This window comes from Fundulus heteroclitus, chromosome 15 (assembly GCF_011125445.2).
Source record: "Fundulus heteroclitus isolate FHET01 chromosome 15, MU-UCD_Fhet_4.1, whole genome shotgun sequence".
In the NCBI taxonomy this organism is placed as follows: Eukaryota; Metazoa; Chordata; class Actinopteri; order Cyprinodontiformes; family Fundulidae; genus Fundulus; species Fundulus heteroclitus.
In genome coordinates, this window is record NC_046375.1 from 31458164 (window position 1) to 31474010 (window position 15847).

Below are 15847 nucleotides of genomic sequence, written 5' to 3' on the forward strand. Positions count from 1 at the left end.
TCGGTAATTGTTTGAAGTTTTCAAGGTTTTTTTGACACTTTTGGAAATAGGCCCCGCCCACTTGTTTCAATCATTACCATATTTAATACTTTAGTTCAGGGCTATGACTGAAAGGGGATGAAGAAGGTTTTGTAAAAATCCGATCAGCCATTCTTGCGTAGCAGATTTCTTGACATCACAGCGCTCCCTAGTGATGGACGATCCTCAAACGCGGGACACGTGTGCAAAATCTTATTTGGAGTAAGGGTTATGAAGGACATGTTAAAATCTGTTAGGGTTTTAGAATTAATCAGCAATTACATTTAGACCTAGCTAGCTAACAATCACTTATTTTAGCATTATTTTTCGAAAAAGTCAAAATTCAAAAATCTACCACGTTGACTTTTTTTATTTGTCCATGACACGCTTATATATAAAGTTTTGCGTGGATTGCACAAAAAATGTAGGAGGAGTTTAACAAGAAAGGTTTAACCTTTGTAGCCATGTAGCACAAAAACTAGCTGGGAAACGAAAGGTGTGCCTACTCCCTTTTTTAAGCAGAATCATCCAATAACCAAAGTGATATCAAGTTTTTGAGTGTGAGACCAGTAGTTTTGGTGGTTATAGGCCACCAAACATATGCTAAATCCATCCTGGTTTTGTCATCATGAATTAGCCCTAGTGTTAGCCTGAAGACATCTGATTAGTCGGGTAACTTCCGCCTGAGCTGACATTTCATCCTTCTGATTGATTTCGAAAAGTTAGATGACTGAGTTATTAAAACATTTTTATGTCGCTTGGCCTCACTACAATATGTATGCTACATTGGTCATTTTAATTTGTAAACTGAGGTCTCATGTCCTAACCATCAAGACTAAGCTTGCAGCTACAGACATGCTTTTAGCTGCATATCTGTTTCTCTTGTTACTGTACAGAAAGACACAAGGTGCTGTTCAAGAAATCCACAATTGAAGACAGTTTGTTAGTTTTCTAATCAATACAAAACCATACCAAAAAGGAAATTAAATCACATAAAATGATAAACAGTACTGTTTAAGTCTTAGTAAAGCTGATTCCTACAAAAAAAAAAAAAAAAAAAAAAACTGTAGAAACAGAGTTACTGTAAGATTTCAGAGTAGGACAATGATAATCAGCCAAAGGCACCCACATTGTTCTGGATGTGAACGTCTGCTCCGGCCTCCAACAGCAAACGTACTGTCTTCTTGTGATTCAGGGCAGCTGCCATGTGGAGTGGAGTGTCTCCAACCTGAAGGACAAAGATACAAACACCACATCACAGCAGTCCGCAGACAAGTGGATCAATTTAAGCAAACATTTGTTTGTCTTTTAAAAAAGTAGTATATTGTCAATCCACGTCCCCCATGCCTCACAATAAGGTGGAAGTTAAAGGGTTTCCACAACCATAGCAAATGTGATTTTGGTTGTTCCTAAAATGCAAGAGAACCCAATATTTAGCCAGACACAGTGTTGCACTTTAAAGTTTATTAATAGGAAAAAACAGGAGCAAGCAGAAGCCTGATGATGCTGAGAGCAGACTGTTAGCAGCAGGAGGCAATTGGCAGGATGACAGGCTGCTCCGCAGGGTGACAGATATGCAACCCACCAGAAGCTTGAATCAGTATAGTAAAGGTATGTTCACACTGAACGTGATCGCCTGCCATTGGTGACTTGACATTTCATCACTCTTTCTCTCTTGCAAACAATCCACGCTGACAACACAGCTATTTTCCCCCAGCCCGCTTCATGGAATTATCAAATAGGAGTGTCAAAATGCTTGCCTGTCTGTTGAACTCACGGGGGAAGGGATGGATTTTACAGAATTAGTCACTGTGCTATATTTAATGTGGAAAGCCGAACAATAGCATTGGTGTAAATGTCCCATCTGTGGTTCGGCGAGTACCACCATCTGTAGCTGCGCCTGGATGACAGTTGCTTACAGCTGTAGTTCTGTCTTTTCTAGGCTCCCAGAGTGGAAGCTGCTGCCCTGTGTCAGCAGATGGATCCCTCTTGGACACTAACTATAGGCTTCTTCATTAGTACATCAATCACCGATCAATATAAATATAGCCTAATTGTATTATCTAAATATGTAACACATAAAAAACATTTTTGTGCTTAAAGAAATGGACATGGAGCATCCTTAATTGCAATGCAAATTAGATTTTTTAACTTGAGCAAAATTTTGCTTGCTTTACTCTATTGACAGTTTTGCTTGGCTCTGTTGGCCCATTTTGTGCCATTTGTATCGCTCAAAACACATTGTTTGCATTGTGGACTGTTAATTTGCTCCTGGAGGTGCCTTTACGTAGGGATAATATATAAATTACTCGCTTCATTCATCTTGTTTGCATTCTGTGTGAACGCACCTTAAGACTAGGCGTGGGTTGGAGGCAGGGAAGGCAATTAAAGCAGACAGATCCTTAAGGATAAGCAAGGCTCATGATCGTGGTGTCAGTTCAGGTTGGGTCCAGAAAACAGAAGGTAGCATAGATGTCTCACAAGCTAGGCAAGGTAGGGAAATCCGTGGAAATGTAGCCTTAGGCATTAACTGAGATCAGGCAGGGAACAATGCTGGACATCTACTGGCAAAAAGGTTTTCAATAATCTGGCGACTGTCTGTTTATATCTGTATCTATATAGTCTAATATATATATATATATACACAGATGAATAGGTGAAGGAGATGAGCATATTAGAGCTGCCAAGGGAGGAGGCTCATAGGTGCATCAGATGATCTTGATTATACCAGGATGAGTGGCAGCAAGTAGACAGGCCAGAACATGACAGAAGTTAAAGAAAACTTTAAATATTCACATTTAACCAAGGTCTTCCACGTCGGCCATGGACCCTTCTGCTTCTACATGCTTGTCTTGAACCAAATCAGGGGATGCTGGTGCTCGCTTTGCCTCCCCACCCACCTGTATGTCACTAGAAGTCAGGAGAAGAGGCAGCTGTAGAGACTGAACCAGAATAATGCTGTAGGTCCACATTGTGTAAGTCCAAGAGCCCAGAATCCTGAAACCTGTGCAGAGCAGTTTGCCACTTCTCTAAAATACGAGGCTGTTCTATTTCTGCCCTGTCGACTCCATCTCAATCTATAGCAGAACGGGTTGTTCAGGCAGGAAGTCAGTTGATGAAAAGGAAAGTCGATCTGCTGCACAAGTAAAAGACTACATGTGCAGACTCTATAGCAAATTTTACTGTGAAACATCAATATGTCATTACCTGCAGCTCTAGCACAAACGACCGCGGGATCTCACTTGATACTTAGCTCCTTGGACGTCAATTTTAATTTTACAAGTAAACTACAATCACGTGATGATTCAATCCTCACGTGATCCAAGTACAACTGTGCAGCGGTACTCCACTTTGAATCACTCCCGGTGGAATGGGTGCCTGGCAGCGACATTTTCGCATTCAGTGGAACCCTGGGGTTAGCCTGATCCAGTAGAAGGTTCCAGTGTTGTGGAAGACCACTACCAATGAAGGTTGGTTGTGTAAGAGATGAACAAGGAGTTGGTATTCATCTGAACAGAAGATGCATCAGTGAAGCTTCTATAAGTCTGTTATGGAGAGTGCAGTATTTTCTGCAAAAAATTGTTGTGGGAGCATCAGATCTTCTTTTGGCTTTTCACTTTCCACGTTCGCCATATTTAGTCATTTGTCTCCATCTAACCATATCTTCTGCATCTTCTTCTCTCGCACCAACTACCATCACATCCTTTCACTCCATCCATAAATCTCCTAATTGATCAAACTATAGAACCCCTGCTTAGCAGTTCTAGACTCAGCATCCTTCTACTGATGTCCTCACTATCCCTCCTCTGTACACGTCCAAACTAACTCAATCTGGCCTCCCTGTCTTTATTTCCAAAACATCTAACATGAGCTGTTCCTCTACTGTACTCATTCCTAATCCTATAACTCCTTGTCACCGACAAAGAGAACGTCAAAATGTTATCTGTGCAACATCCAGCTCTGCCTCCTGTTTCTTCCTCAGTGCCACTATTTCTAAACCATTCAACATCGCTGGCCTCACCACCATTTTGTACATCTGTTCGCGTGTGACTCAAACAGATGTACAAGATTCCTTTCATTCTCGCTGACACTCTTATGACACAACACACCTGACACTTTTATATGGAATCACGTTTATGTCATAAGTCACGCGAGCAAAATAAACATATTCGCATGTATGTTAAACTACTTCTGCACATGGTTTATCTACCGCCGCACGAGAAACTGCTGCTTCGAGAGGAGAAAATCGCTCTCCACGCGCGCCAGCTCCTCCCACGCGGGCTCTGGATCTCATTGCGCCATGATTTTCTATCCAGTGGCCACGCTGAAGGATGGCTGCGCGCTCCTACTGATTTTCTCCTCGGACAAAGGAAAATGTGTTTTGACAGGTTGGGCGGCGACAAACCTCTTCTGTAAGCCTCCTCCTGATTGGACCTTGCAGACACAATCACACAGGAAGTAGTGTCAGGAAACCTTTGACTGACAGCTCGTCATCCATAAGGGAAGAAGATGACGGCTGGAGGGGACAATGGTCTCCAATGTTTGTGGTACGTGGGGTAAGTGAAATTTACAACCGTTCTTGTCCCCAAAAAAGCACAATTATTCCTCATAGAGTAGTGCTATCTTCGAATAAACAGCCATAGAATGACATAATTCTATTTGGTCGAATTGGTCAGGGATATATAGTTGGCAGTTACAATGTTTGGGCACGAGAGAAAAATGTTGACCGGTAGCATTAGCTACTGCGGCGCTTCAGTGATGATGCTAACCGATGCTAATGTAACAGGTTAATAATATGACTTAGATTAAGCTTCAAATTGCACCAAATAAGTTATTAATTTTACAATAGCAGGTTTTATTGTGTTGGTAGCTGTTAGATAAGAGCAATGAGTATGTCCTACTGCACTTGAACGCAGTTCAAGCAGGCAGGCACGTAGCCCCACGCTCACAAGGGGCGGGTTAATGCTGCTTTCGGCAGTTAGCGGTAAGACGTGCACAACTTTGAGTCCTGATATAAAAACATTTTTCTTGTTTGATTTACTGTTCATATGTGATATATTCTTACCTCTAATTGAACGAGAATGCATTTTGATTATCTTTTTTTTTATATAATTTTTTTTTTTTAAACGTTTTCACAGTATCAAGACATATAAACACAAACATAAACATATGGGAAGCCTGCCAATATTCACAAGACAAGGTTTTAAGTACAGAAACGTATCCTTCATAAAAGTCTGATCGTAAGGGTTTTATGTACTCAGTCCATTTAGTCCAGATTTTGTAAAACATGTCCTTTTGCATCCTGAGGGAAAAAGACAACTTTTCCATGACATATATTTTGTGTATTATATTAGTCCAGTCCTCAATAGTTGGAGATTCCACTCTCAGCCACTTTCTTGTGATGGCCTTTTTACTTGCAATAAGTAACATACCAAGTAATTTTTTGTCATTGTTATTCCAATTTGTCACAGGAACATCACCCAAATACAGTGTTTCACATTTAAGGGGAATTTTAGTACCAAATACATTATTAACATGTTCACCTATCTGTGTCCAATAATTACTTATAACTTGACATTCCCAAAAAATATGGAAGTGGTTGGCACCAGAGACCCCACATAGTCTCCAACATGCATCCCCACCACCTAGATGACGTTTCTGGATAGGCGTAATGAAATACCTGATTATGTTCTTCCAACTGAACTCTCGCCATGTATTCGACCCTGTTATTGTCCACTGAAACTGACATATATTGGCCCAACTGTCATGTGAGATAACCATATTTCCCTCCTTTTCCCACCTCTTCTTTATATCTTCTGTGCTGCCTTGTGTACATTGCTGAATGCCCTTATATAATCTAGAAATTATATTATTCTGAGAATGAGACCTGGTTAGAGTTAAGAATATCTGTAAAAAACCTAAATCTTTCTGTTCATATACTGTTATTAAATTTTGGTGGAAATAGTGTCTAATCTGCAAGTACCTGTAAAAATCATCTTGACCTAAACCATATTTAGTCTTTAGGGTCTCGAAACTCGAGAATGCCCCCTTGTGGATGAAGGAATGATAGGTTGTTAACCCTTTAGATACCCATCTCTTAAACCGATCGTCATATTTATTTGGCACAAACTCAGAGTCGTAGGCGCACCACCTCAAAATATTGGACAGTTCACCCAGTTTACACCTTTTAATGATTTCATTCCAGGAATTTAGCAGGGAATCATTAATAAAGTCAGAAGTATATGGTGTGGTTTTCTGTAATTTAGTATCTGCCAAAAGCGCCATGATAGGCACCTCTTTTGTAATAACAACTTCTATATCCTTCCATCCTGCAGAATAGGTTGGCGAACTTAAACAGATTAAAGGTCTAAGCTGGGCAGCGTAGTAATATTCATTAAGACAAGGAAGGCCCAATCCCCTTTTCACTTTAATTAATTGAAGTGTTTTGTATTTAACCCTGGCTCTTTTATGTTGCCATATGTATTTCGCCAACATCCTGTCCCAATCATCAAAATATTTCTGAGGTATTTTAATTGGTAAACACTGGAAAAGGTAGAGCATACGAGGGAGAATATTCATTCTAATTGATTCCACTCGTGAGTGTAAATTTAAGAAGGGAACAGTGTTCCACCTCTGTAAATCAGATTTTACCTTTGAAGTTAAGGGTCCGTAATTGGCCTCGACCAATTTAGATAAATCCTTTGTCAGAGCTACCCCCAGATATTTAATGTGTTCTGAGTCCCAGTTCCATTTGTACATGTTCTTAATTCTAATGGATGGCTTAAAATTTAGACGTAATATCTGGGTTTTGTTAACATTAATTTTATATCCTGAGAGTGATCCGTATTCTTCAAGTGCTGTCATTAATCTGGGGAGTGTCTGATTTGGCTGTGTTAAGAATATCAACACGTCATCGGCGAATAGGGCCAGTTTTTGTTCCCCAGCTGTCATTGTAACCCCACTAATATCGGATCTTTGTCGTATCCATTGCCCCAGGGGTTCTAGAAATAAGGCGAAGAGGAGTGGAGAGGCGCCACAGCCCTGTCGGGCTCCCCTCTGTAAAGTAAAACTATTAGTCAAATCCCCATTTACTTTGATTTTGGCCGTAGGTTTGCCATACAGTGCGTCAAAAGTATCAATTATGTTTGAATGGAAGCCAAATTTAGATAAAACTTTATATAGAAAAGCCCACCGTACCGAATCAAAGGCTTTTTCAGCGTCTAAACTCAAAATCAGAGTTTCCACTTTGTGCTGATTAACATGCTTCATAATATGCAGTGTTTTTCGAATATTGTCTTGGGTTTGCCTTTGTCTAATAAAGCCTGTCTGGTCTTTGTTAATGAGGTCTGGAAGTATTATTTCCAATCTTTTAGATAAAATGGAGGTGAACAATTTATAATCAATATTTAATACACTAATTGTCCGATAATTACCACACTCTAATTTATCTCTATTCTTCTTTGGGATTATAGAGATGATGGCCTCACTCCACGAAGAGGGAATCACTTTTCTCTCCATTACCCAGTTAAATGCTCTCAGTAATGTTGGTACCAGTTCCTCCTGCATACTTTTATACCACTCCGAATTGTAACCGTCTGCGCCGGGGGATTTACATGTTTTTAATCTTTTAATAGCTGATAAAATCTCCTCTTCAGTAATTTTGGATATCAATCTTTCATTTTGAGCATCAGTGACCTTTGGTAGTTTTAGTAAAGACAGAAAAGTATCAATTTGGTTAATCTCACCTAATTGCGGTTGGGAATATAATTTCTGATAGTATTCTTCAAAACACTGTTTTATTTTCTCCGGGTCAGTTTCTATTTGATTCGTCAATGGATTTCTGATTTTGTGTATTGTCCTTTCTGCTTGCTGTTTTCTTAACCTATAAGAGAGTAGTTTCAATGCTTTCCCCCCTGTATCATAGTACTGCTGTTTTGTAAAAAGCAGCTTCTTTGGATTTCTTGTGTATTTATTTAATTGATTTCATTCCTTACTTCTGCTATTTTTGTTTTGATTGTATCCTGTAATGATTTGGAATGCTCTTTCTGTAGCCTCATAAGTTTGTCTTCTAGATCCTTCAGTTTCTGACTTTTAAGTTTCTTTACAGTGGCAGAAATAGCTATTATTTTACCTCGGATTACTGCTTTTAAAGCATCCCACAACACAGTTGGTGAAACCTCTTCATTGTCATTAAACTCTAGGTACGATCTGATTTCAAGTTTCAGTTTTTCCTTAATTACACTGTCTTTTAAGATGTTTTCATTTAACCTCCAAAGAGTAGATCTTGTCTTATTAAACAACTGAAGTGATAGAAAAACAGGGTTGTGATCTGAAAGCGTACTAGCGCCGATATCACAATTAGTGGCTCTAAAAATGTTGTTTTTAAACATAAAGAAATAGTCAATGCGAGAGTGTACATTATGAGCAGAGGAGTAGTGTGTATAGTCTCGACTTGTTGGATTAATTTCCCTCCATACGTCAACAATTCCCAATTCTTTCATTAAGATATTTATTCTTTTACTAATATTTTTAGCATCAGATTTCCCATTGGATGAATCGATTTTTGGGTGTAACCTAATATTGAAGTCACCCCCACATATAACAATACCTTGACATTTTGTAGGCATAATGTCGAAGACAAGTTTGTAAACTGACCAGTCACTGCCTGGAGGCACGTAAACATTGAGAAGACTTACTAGAACACCATGGATTTTCCCGATTTTCAAAAACATATCTCCCTTCACTATCCTTGTATTCAGATATATATTCAAAATCTACTGCATTAGACAACAAAATCGCCACCCCCCTTCGCCTTCCGGAGCTATGGGAAGAGAAATAGACTGTTTTAAATCCCATTTTATTTAATTTAGCATGTTCAATGTCATCAAGATGTGATTCCTGGATGAATGCTATCTGGATTTTATCCCTTTTTAACTGAGACAACATTTTCCAACGTTTGATTGGGTTGAGTACCCCATTTATATTAAGTGAAACAAATCTTATCGGCCTGTCTTGCATCTGAATATATAACGAAGTGAACAACTTAATAAACAATGTGGCAAGCTTCCCCTTCTCTGCACATAACAGCAGATGATCAACAAAGAAATGAGTGAAACACCCAAACAAAACATACCGTTAACTAACAAACAATGACAGAACACAAAATGTGACTCCTTATGCAGGGGTCTGATCTATAGACCCTAGTTACCCTAATGGGCGCCAAAACACAAACCCTTCTCGGTGAAGGCGGTGCTTAGTGACTGCAACCGTATAGTGAGGTTGACCCTCAAAACCCCTGTAAGAAATTTCGCAGCTTACTCACCCACTCTCCTTTTGCATTGTTCATAATTAAAACGGTGGTTAATTGCAAGAAAGAAAATTAAGATAAACCAAAGCCCAAGTCCTCATTCTGCAGAAGCACCTGGTGATGGCTGTCTGAATGCGCGAAGCTTCTCCTTGTAACTCGAGTCTTTGACGGGATCGGGCGCGCTCCTGCTTGTGGGCCGGTCCGTCCTCGTCCAAGTCAGCTGCTTTATTCGCTCTATGAGAGACTCCGGTGCTTTCGTAGTTTTAACAGCGTATCCTTTCCTCCTCAGGTCATCCGCCGCATCCGCCGCAGAGTCATACACTTTGATCCCTTCTGTGTATTTTACTCGCAGCCTGGCAGGAAATAGGGTCTGGAAAGGAACTTGATTCTCTTTCAAAACCTTGCGGACCCCAGCGTATTCTCTTCGTTTATTAATAATGCGCAAAGGGTAGTCGTGGTCCAGGTTTACATGTTTGTCCATCCATTTAAACCCCCTTATCTGCCAAGCTTTGCGGAGCAGAGAGTCTTTGGACTTGAAACTCCCGAACTTCACTATGATGGAGCGTGGGGGTGCCCCTGCCGGCGGCTGCGGCCCGAGGGAATGGTGCGCCCTCTCGATATGAAGATCCAGCACCTCCTCCTCGGATAACTGTAGACCCTCACGTAGTAGCTTTTCTACGAATGATGCCATAGTTGTTGAGTCTTTTTCTGCACCATCGTATACGCCGTATATCCTTATGTTGTCTCGTCTGGAGCGGCTCTCTAAATCTGTAATCTTATCCTCTAGCTTCACATGTAGCTTTAGCATCTCCGTCACTACGTCTTCTGTAGTTTGGATCCGCTCCTCAGCTTGTTCTATTCGGTTCTCTGCTTCGTCCAGTCTTGTATTAATTTTGGAAATCTCGTCTTTTATAGTCTCTAGCTTTTCGTTGTTTTCCTGCCGAAACATTTTGATTATCTGAGTGTTAAATGGCAGATGTGAGTCAGTGTGTTGTCTGAATGTACAATAAGCTAACCTGCTTTGTTGTTTTATAGTGGAGATACGGTTAGCTTAGTGGACTTTTTGTATTCATTATTCTTTATTTTGCACATTATTTTCTTGTTCAGGAAGGTGTTTTGGACCAAATTACTCAACACAGTCTGTCTTCTTCAAACAAGTACAGGTTAATTAATGTAATCTATGTTGGTTATATCTATATTTATGTTGTTCCTATTGTTATTTTCTAACAAGGGTGACTGGATGTTATCTTTTCTATTAATTTAAAAGAAAACAATGTAATTAAATTATCTGTCCAAGACCTGCATGTAGTCTAATGCTGCTTCCGAAGGAAGGTGTTTTGGACCAAATTGTACTATTGCTCATCGCAGTCTGTCTTCTTCAAACAGATACAGGTTAAATAATGTAATCTATGTTGGTTATATCCATATTTATGTTGTTCCTATTGTTATTTTCTAACAAGGGTGAATGGATGTTATCTTTTCTATTAATTTAAAAGAAAACAATGTAATTAAATTATCTGTCCAAGACCTGCATGTAGTCTAATGCTGCTTCCGAAGGAAGGTGTTTTGGACCAAATTGTACAATTACTCATCGCAGTCTGTCTTCTTCAAACAGAGAGAGATTATATATATCAAGTCAACCCAGATCCAGCCTCTGTCCTTCTTCGAGTCACACGCGAACAGAACACAACGCAGGGTGAACCAGTTACACTAACTCTGATGTTAACTTGTATTTCAATGTTTGTAGTGTTTTTTACGACTTAAATTATTGTCTCTGTTTCTCTTATTGTTTGTGCATGTGTGTGGTTCATTTTGGCATTGCAGTGTTGACATTCACCCCTTGACGATAAGTAATGGATAGAGATACGTCAGTAACATTCGAGGATTTGCATGTAAGTGACAGCAAACATCTTGGTTTTATTAAACTAATGATATTCACATTCAGAGATGATACTCATACTTGCAGTGCCAAGGTAAGATGCTAATTCAATGTACTGTAATGGTCAGAAGTTGTATTTACCCAGTTCCTGTTCAAAAAGAATGCTAAACACACTGTGAACTCGGGTTAGACACACCACCTTCCACTTATCCCAGTACAGATGGTAGCCTAGCTGACATATCTGCATAAACTAATAAAACATTAATTTAGTGGACATACGTACATCAGTGGGACATTTTATCTTTTGCAGCTTCTACCTGTAAACTAATGTAGTAAATTGTTTAATTAATAATGGGATATTCTCAGGTCTAAAAATAGGAGAATAATCTAACTTAGTTAAATGTGTTCTGGTCAAAATCTATCATATTTAGAATCTTCACCTTAAGTTACACAGACATACATAAAAAATTTGCCTGAGTTTTATGCTGTATAGTTTCCTTGTCATGCTTGCTATTGGATCTTTCGTGAATGCGCTGCAGGGTCAGAGCTGACCAAGGGGTAGAGAATGTTGAAATGGCCCAATACACGTTCACAGTCTGTGGAACAGATAGAGGAAGCTTCATCACTGGAAAAAGTTTCCACAATCAAAGGTTTCAAGCTTCTGCATGTCTTTCAGATATAATTACAGAAAAATGTTGACTGTAACCATACTGATATTTTATTATCTGACAAGTCTTTGAAGTTAAACATAATTATGTTATTTTCTGAGTGTGTAGCATTGAACGGCTATGGCGTGATGTCAGAACTTGTGTGACCTCAAAATACTACAGCCCACTACACAACCTAGAGACTGATCACCTTCTTGATATTTCTTCCAGGGGTTAGTTTCATGATTGGGAAGAAGGGATGGATTTGCCCTTTATCTTTTCTGGATTGTTTTGAATATGGTATAATGCAGTGCAAACATCTTACATAGAATATTATTCAACAGTACTGACTGGAATATCACACTTGTAAAAACATCAAAGAATAATGAAGGAAAGTGTATGAACCCCCCCCCCCCCCCAAAAACAAAAACAAACTAATTAACATTTCCTCTCCTTTACAGAGGACCTTTTTGCAGTTCACATGACCATCCTTGCTAAATTGAAGACAGACCTGGAGGCGTTTGCGGAAGGCTGGAACAACCATCCAATTAGGGCGGAGGGTAATCTAACTCCGGAGCAGCTCTGGCATACCGCAATGATGGTTTACCCAATGGATCAGCCAGAGAATCTTGAGGTTTTTGTCTCATTTTGTAAAATACCATGTTTGAGCTTTTATGATCATCAATAAGTGTATTTGAAGTACAGAAAATGTTATTTACATTGCAGACCAAAAATAAAAAAATGGCCTTTACAGCTATAATATAAATTCATAAATGGCAACTGTAATATTAAGATATATCATCTTAGTAATGATAGTGACTGGATCACAGTACACAAATGGCTACTGTGATACCTGTGGGAAACACTGAGGCCTCATTTATTTCAGTTAAATTTATTTCTACTTGTTAGTGTATTATCTCAAGCTACAAAGTGATGCGGTAAATACTGTTGTCTCTTAGCAGGGAGATTTATAGTTTCAGCCTCAGCTGGGAGTTTACATTGTTAGGTTACATGATGCCCTTTATTTTCCTTCTACTGTCCAAATGCACACATGTTATTTTCATTGTCATTTAAAAAATATTCCTAGCAGGGAAGGTGAGTTGTGATTTCACTATGTGTAATGCTTAAAACCTTATTCCTGATTGCAGCTTTGATCTGCTTGTAACCCTATCATAAAATAAATGTGTGTTCCAAACTAATGTTCTTGTCCCTTGCTCCAATCTTACTGAAACTCTTCCAGGATATAATTTGACAGACATTTCAGGGGACTTTCCTTCTACACAAAAACCTTTGTGTAGAATATGTACATAACCCAACACAAGACTTATTGTAATATGTATTTGTGCAGTAACTGCTGAATTCTCTTGTTTTAGTCTTAATAAGGACATCCAAGAGCCTGACATTGACTGGGACGTTGCTGCTGAGTATGATGGACATGTGGATGGTGCAATAGTGGTCTGTGAATTTCCATCTCCACTCAATGAACAGCAACTGGCTGAGGTGCAGTTGCTGCTTGAAAATGAAGCTGAGAGTGATGTTACTGAACTTTTTCTACTATGTCGCGAATATGTGATTACCGCTTTGTCAGGTGCTAAGTAGCCTATAAATGAACAATGACATATTTGGACCCAACATAAATAAATATTGCCCATTATGGCCACAACTCTGCTTTTTTCTATTCAATACAAAAAAAAGTTTTTGTCAGAGGGCAATAAAAACTGAATGGTTTGTTTTTTAAATGTATTTCCAGGCCCAAATTTATACTGAAATAATTATGCTCAAAGGTAAGTACTTTAAACTGTGATGAACTAGTGATCTAGTGAACTAGAAGTGTGAGCTTCTTGCCTGTAGCCTATTGATAGACTCAGAGCAACGTAAACAAAGCAATACAGTAACTTTTCTTTTTTGGTGGGTGAAGGGGAGTTGATGCACTATTTTCTGGCTGCTGATGTCTGATTCAGACAATATCCCTGGATTTATTTGGACATTTTAATTGGTTATCATCCCAGTCATGCAAGACCATAGAAAATGTTAAACTTGCAGGAAAGCTTGGGTCCCAAGAAAATCAGAGGCACAGTTAATGCTTTAAAGAAGGTTCCTAAACTGGATCAGTTCACACTCAGCTGTGAACTGATCCAGTGAGAGCTGTAGATCACAATCTGATGAAGCCAGCAGAACCACGTCAGCCGCAAACAGCAGAGACGCAATCCTAAAGCCACCAAAATTGATCCCGTCAACACCTTGGCTGCGCCTAGAAATTCTGTCCATAAAAGTTATGAACAGAATCGGTGACAAAGGGCAAACTTGGCGGAGTCCAACTGTCACTGGAAACAAGTCCGACTTACTGCCAGCAATGCGGACCAAGCTCTGGCACCGGTCATACAGAGACCTAACAGCCCTTATTAAAGGGCCCGGTACTCCATACTCCCGGTGTACCCCCCACAGGACCCCTCGAGGGACACGGTCGAATGCCTTCTCCAAGTCCACAAAACACATGTAGATTGGTTGGGCAAACTCCCACGCGCCCTCCAGGATCCTGCTGAGGGTATAGAGCTGATCCACTGTTCCACGGCTAGGATGAAAACCACACTGCTCTTCCTGAATCCGAGATTCGACTATCCGACAGACCCTCCTTTCCAGAACCCCAGAATAGACCTTACCAGGGAGGCTTAAGAGAGTGATTCCTCTATAGTTGGAACACACCCTCCGGCCCCAATTTTTAAATAGGGGGACCACCACCCCAGTCTACCAATCCAGGGGAACTGCCCCCGATGTCCATGCAAGATTGCAGAGCCCTGTTAACCAACACAGCCCCACAACATCCAGAGCCTTGAGGTACTCAGTGTGAATCTCATCCACTCCCGGGGCCTTGCCACCAAGGAGCTTTTTAACTACCTTGGTTATCTCAGCAACAGAGATGGAAGAATCTAACCAGTAGTCCCCAGGCTCTGCTTCCTCAATGGAAAACGTGTTGGTGGGATTAAGGAGGTCTTCGAATTATTCCGCCCACCGACACATGACGTCCCGAGTCAAGGTCAGCAGCACGCCACCCCCACTATAAACAGTGCTGGTACTGCACTGCTTCCCCCTCCTGAGACACCAGATAGTGGACCAGAATTTCCTTGAAGCTGTACAGAAGTCTTTCACCGTGGCCTCTCCGAACTCTTCCTATGCCCATGTTTTTGGCTCAGCGATCAGCCGAGACGCCTGCCGCTTTGACTGCCGGTACATATCAGCTGGTTCCGGAGTCCCACATGCCAAGAAAGCCTGATAGGACTCCTTCTTCAGCTTGACAGCTTCCCTCACCACTGGTGTCCACCAGCGCGTTCGAGGGTTGCCACCGCAACATGCACCAATGACCTTGCAGACACAGCTCCAACTAGCCGCCTCGACATTAGAGACACGGAAGATGGTCCACTCAGACTCAATTTCCCCCACCTCCCTTGGGACGTGTTCAAAGTCGGGTGCGTTGCGTGATGAGTGGCAGTCAAGGGCGGGGACCTTGGAGTTCTGATCCTCAGCTGAAGAAGCTGGCTAGCTTAAAAGTATTCTTTAAATAATCTTCGAATGTCTGCTAGTATTAGCCGCTATTAGCCCCCTAATAACTTGCTACTTACCCTAGTAAACGTAACTATGACTTGTTTAAACATAATGCTTGTTTATGCTTAAGATTAACTCATCAAGCTAGTGGCGACAGGGCCCTGGTATGCTCCGGCACACATCATTTCCAGCCGATCGTCCATTACAGTGCCCTGTAGTTTCCTAAATTACCAATTTGAGTATTAATTATTTCTAGGAGAAATAATTACATTAATAAAATCAAGTGTCTTAAAGGTTATTGATGTTTATTTAGCAGATCATTCTTTAACATGATAAAATAAGAGATAAGATAAGTGTTTTGTTATGAGTGGAAAAATATCATTAAGCTAATTTTCAGAAGTTAAATATGTTTTACTTTTGGCTGTCAATGCAGATTCCTAAGGTGTTTCTGTTTTG

General features: G+C 40.2%; 1 protein-coding gene across 8 annotated transcripts in view; it reads right to left on the reverse strand.

The window, feature by feature from the left end:
- The window catches only part of ankrd6b (ankyrin repeat domain 6b), a 175388-nt gene that overhangs the window by 49402 nt on the left and 110139 nt on the right, over positions 1 to 15847 (reverse strand). For all 8 annotated transcript variants that reach the window (XM_036147143.1, XM_036147146.1, XM_036147147.1 and 5 more), the window contains one exon: positions 1148 to 1246. In XM_036147143.1, the coding sequence (XP_036003036.1) occupies positions 1148 to 1246 (99 nt within the window). The remainder of the gene's footprint in view (positions 1 to 1147; positions 1247 to 15847) is intronic.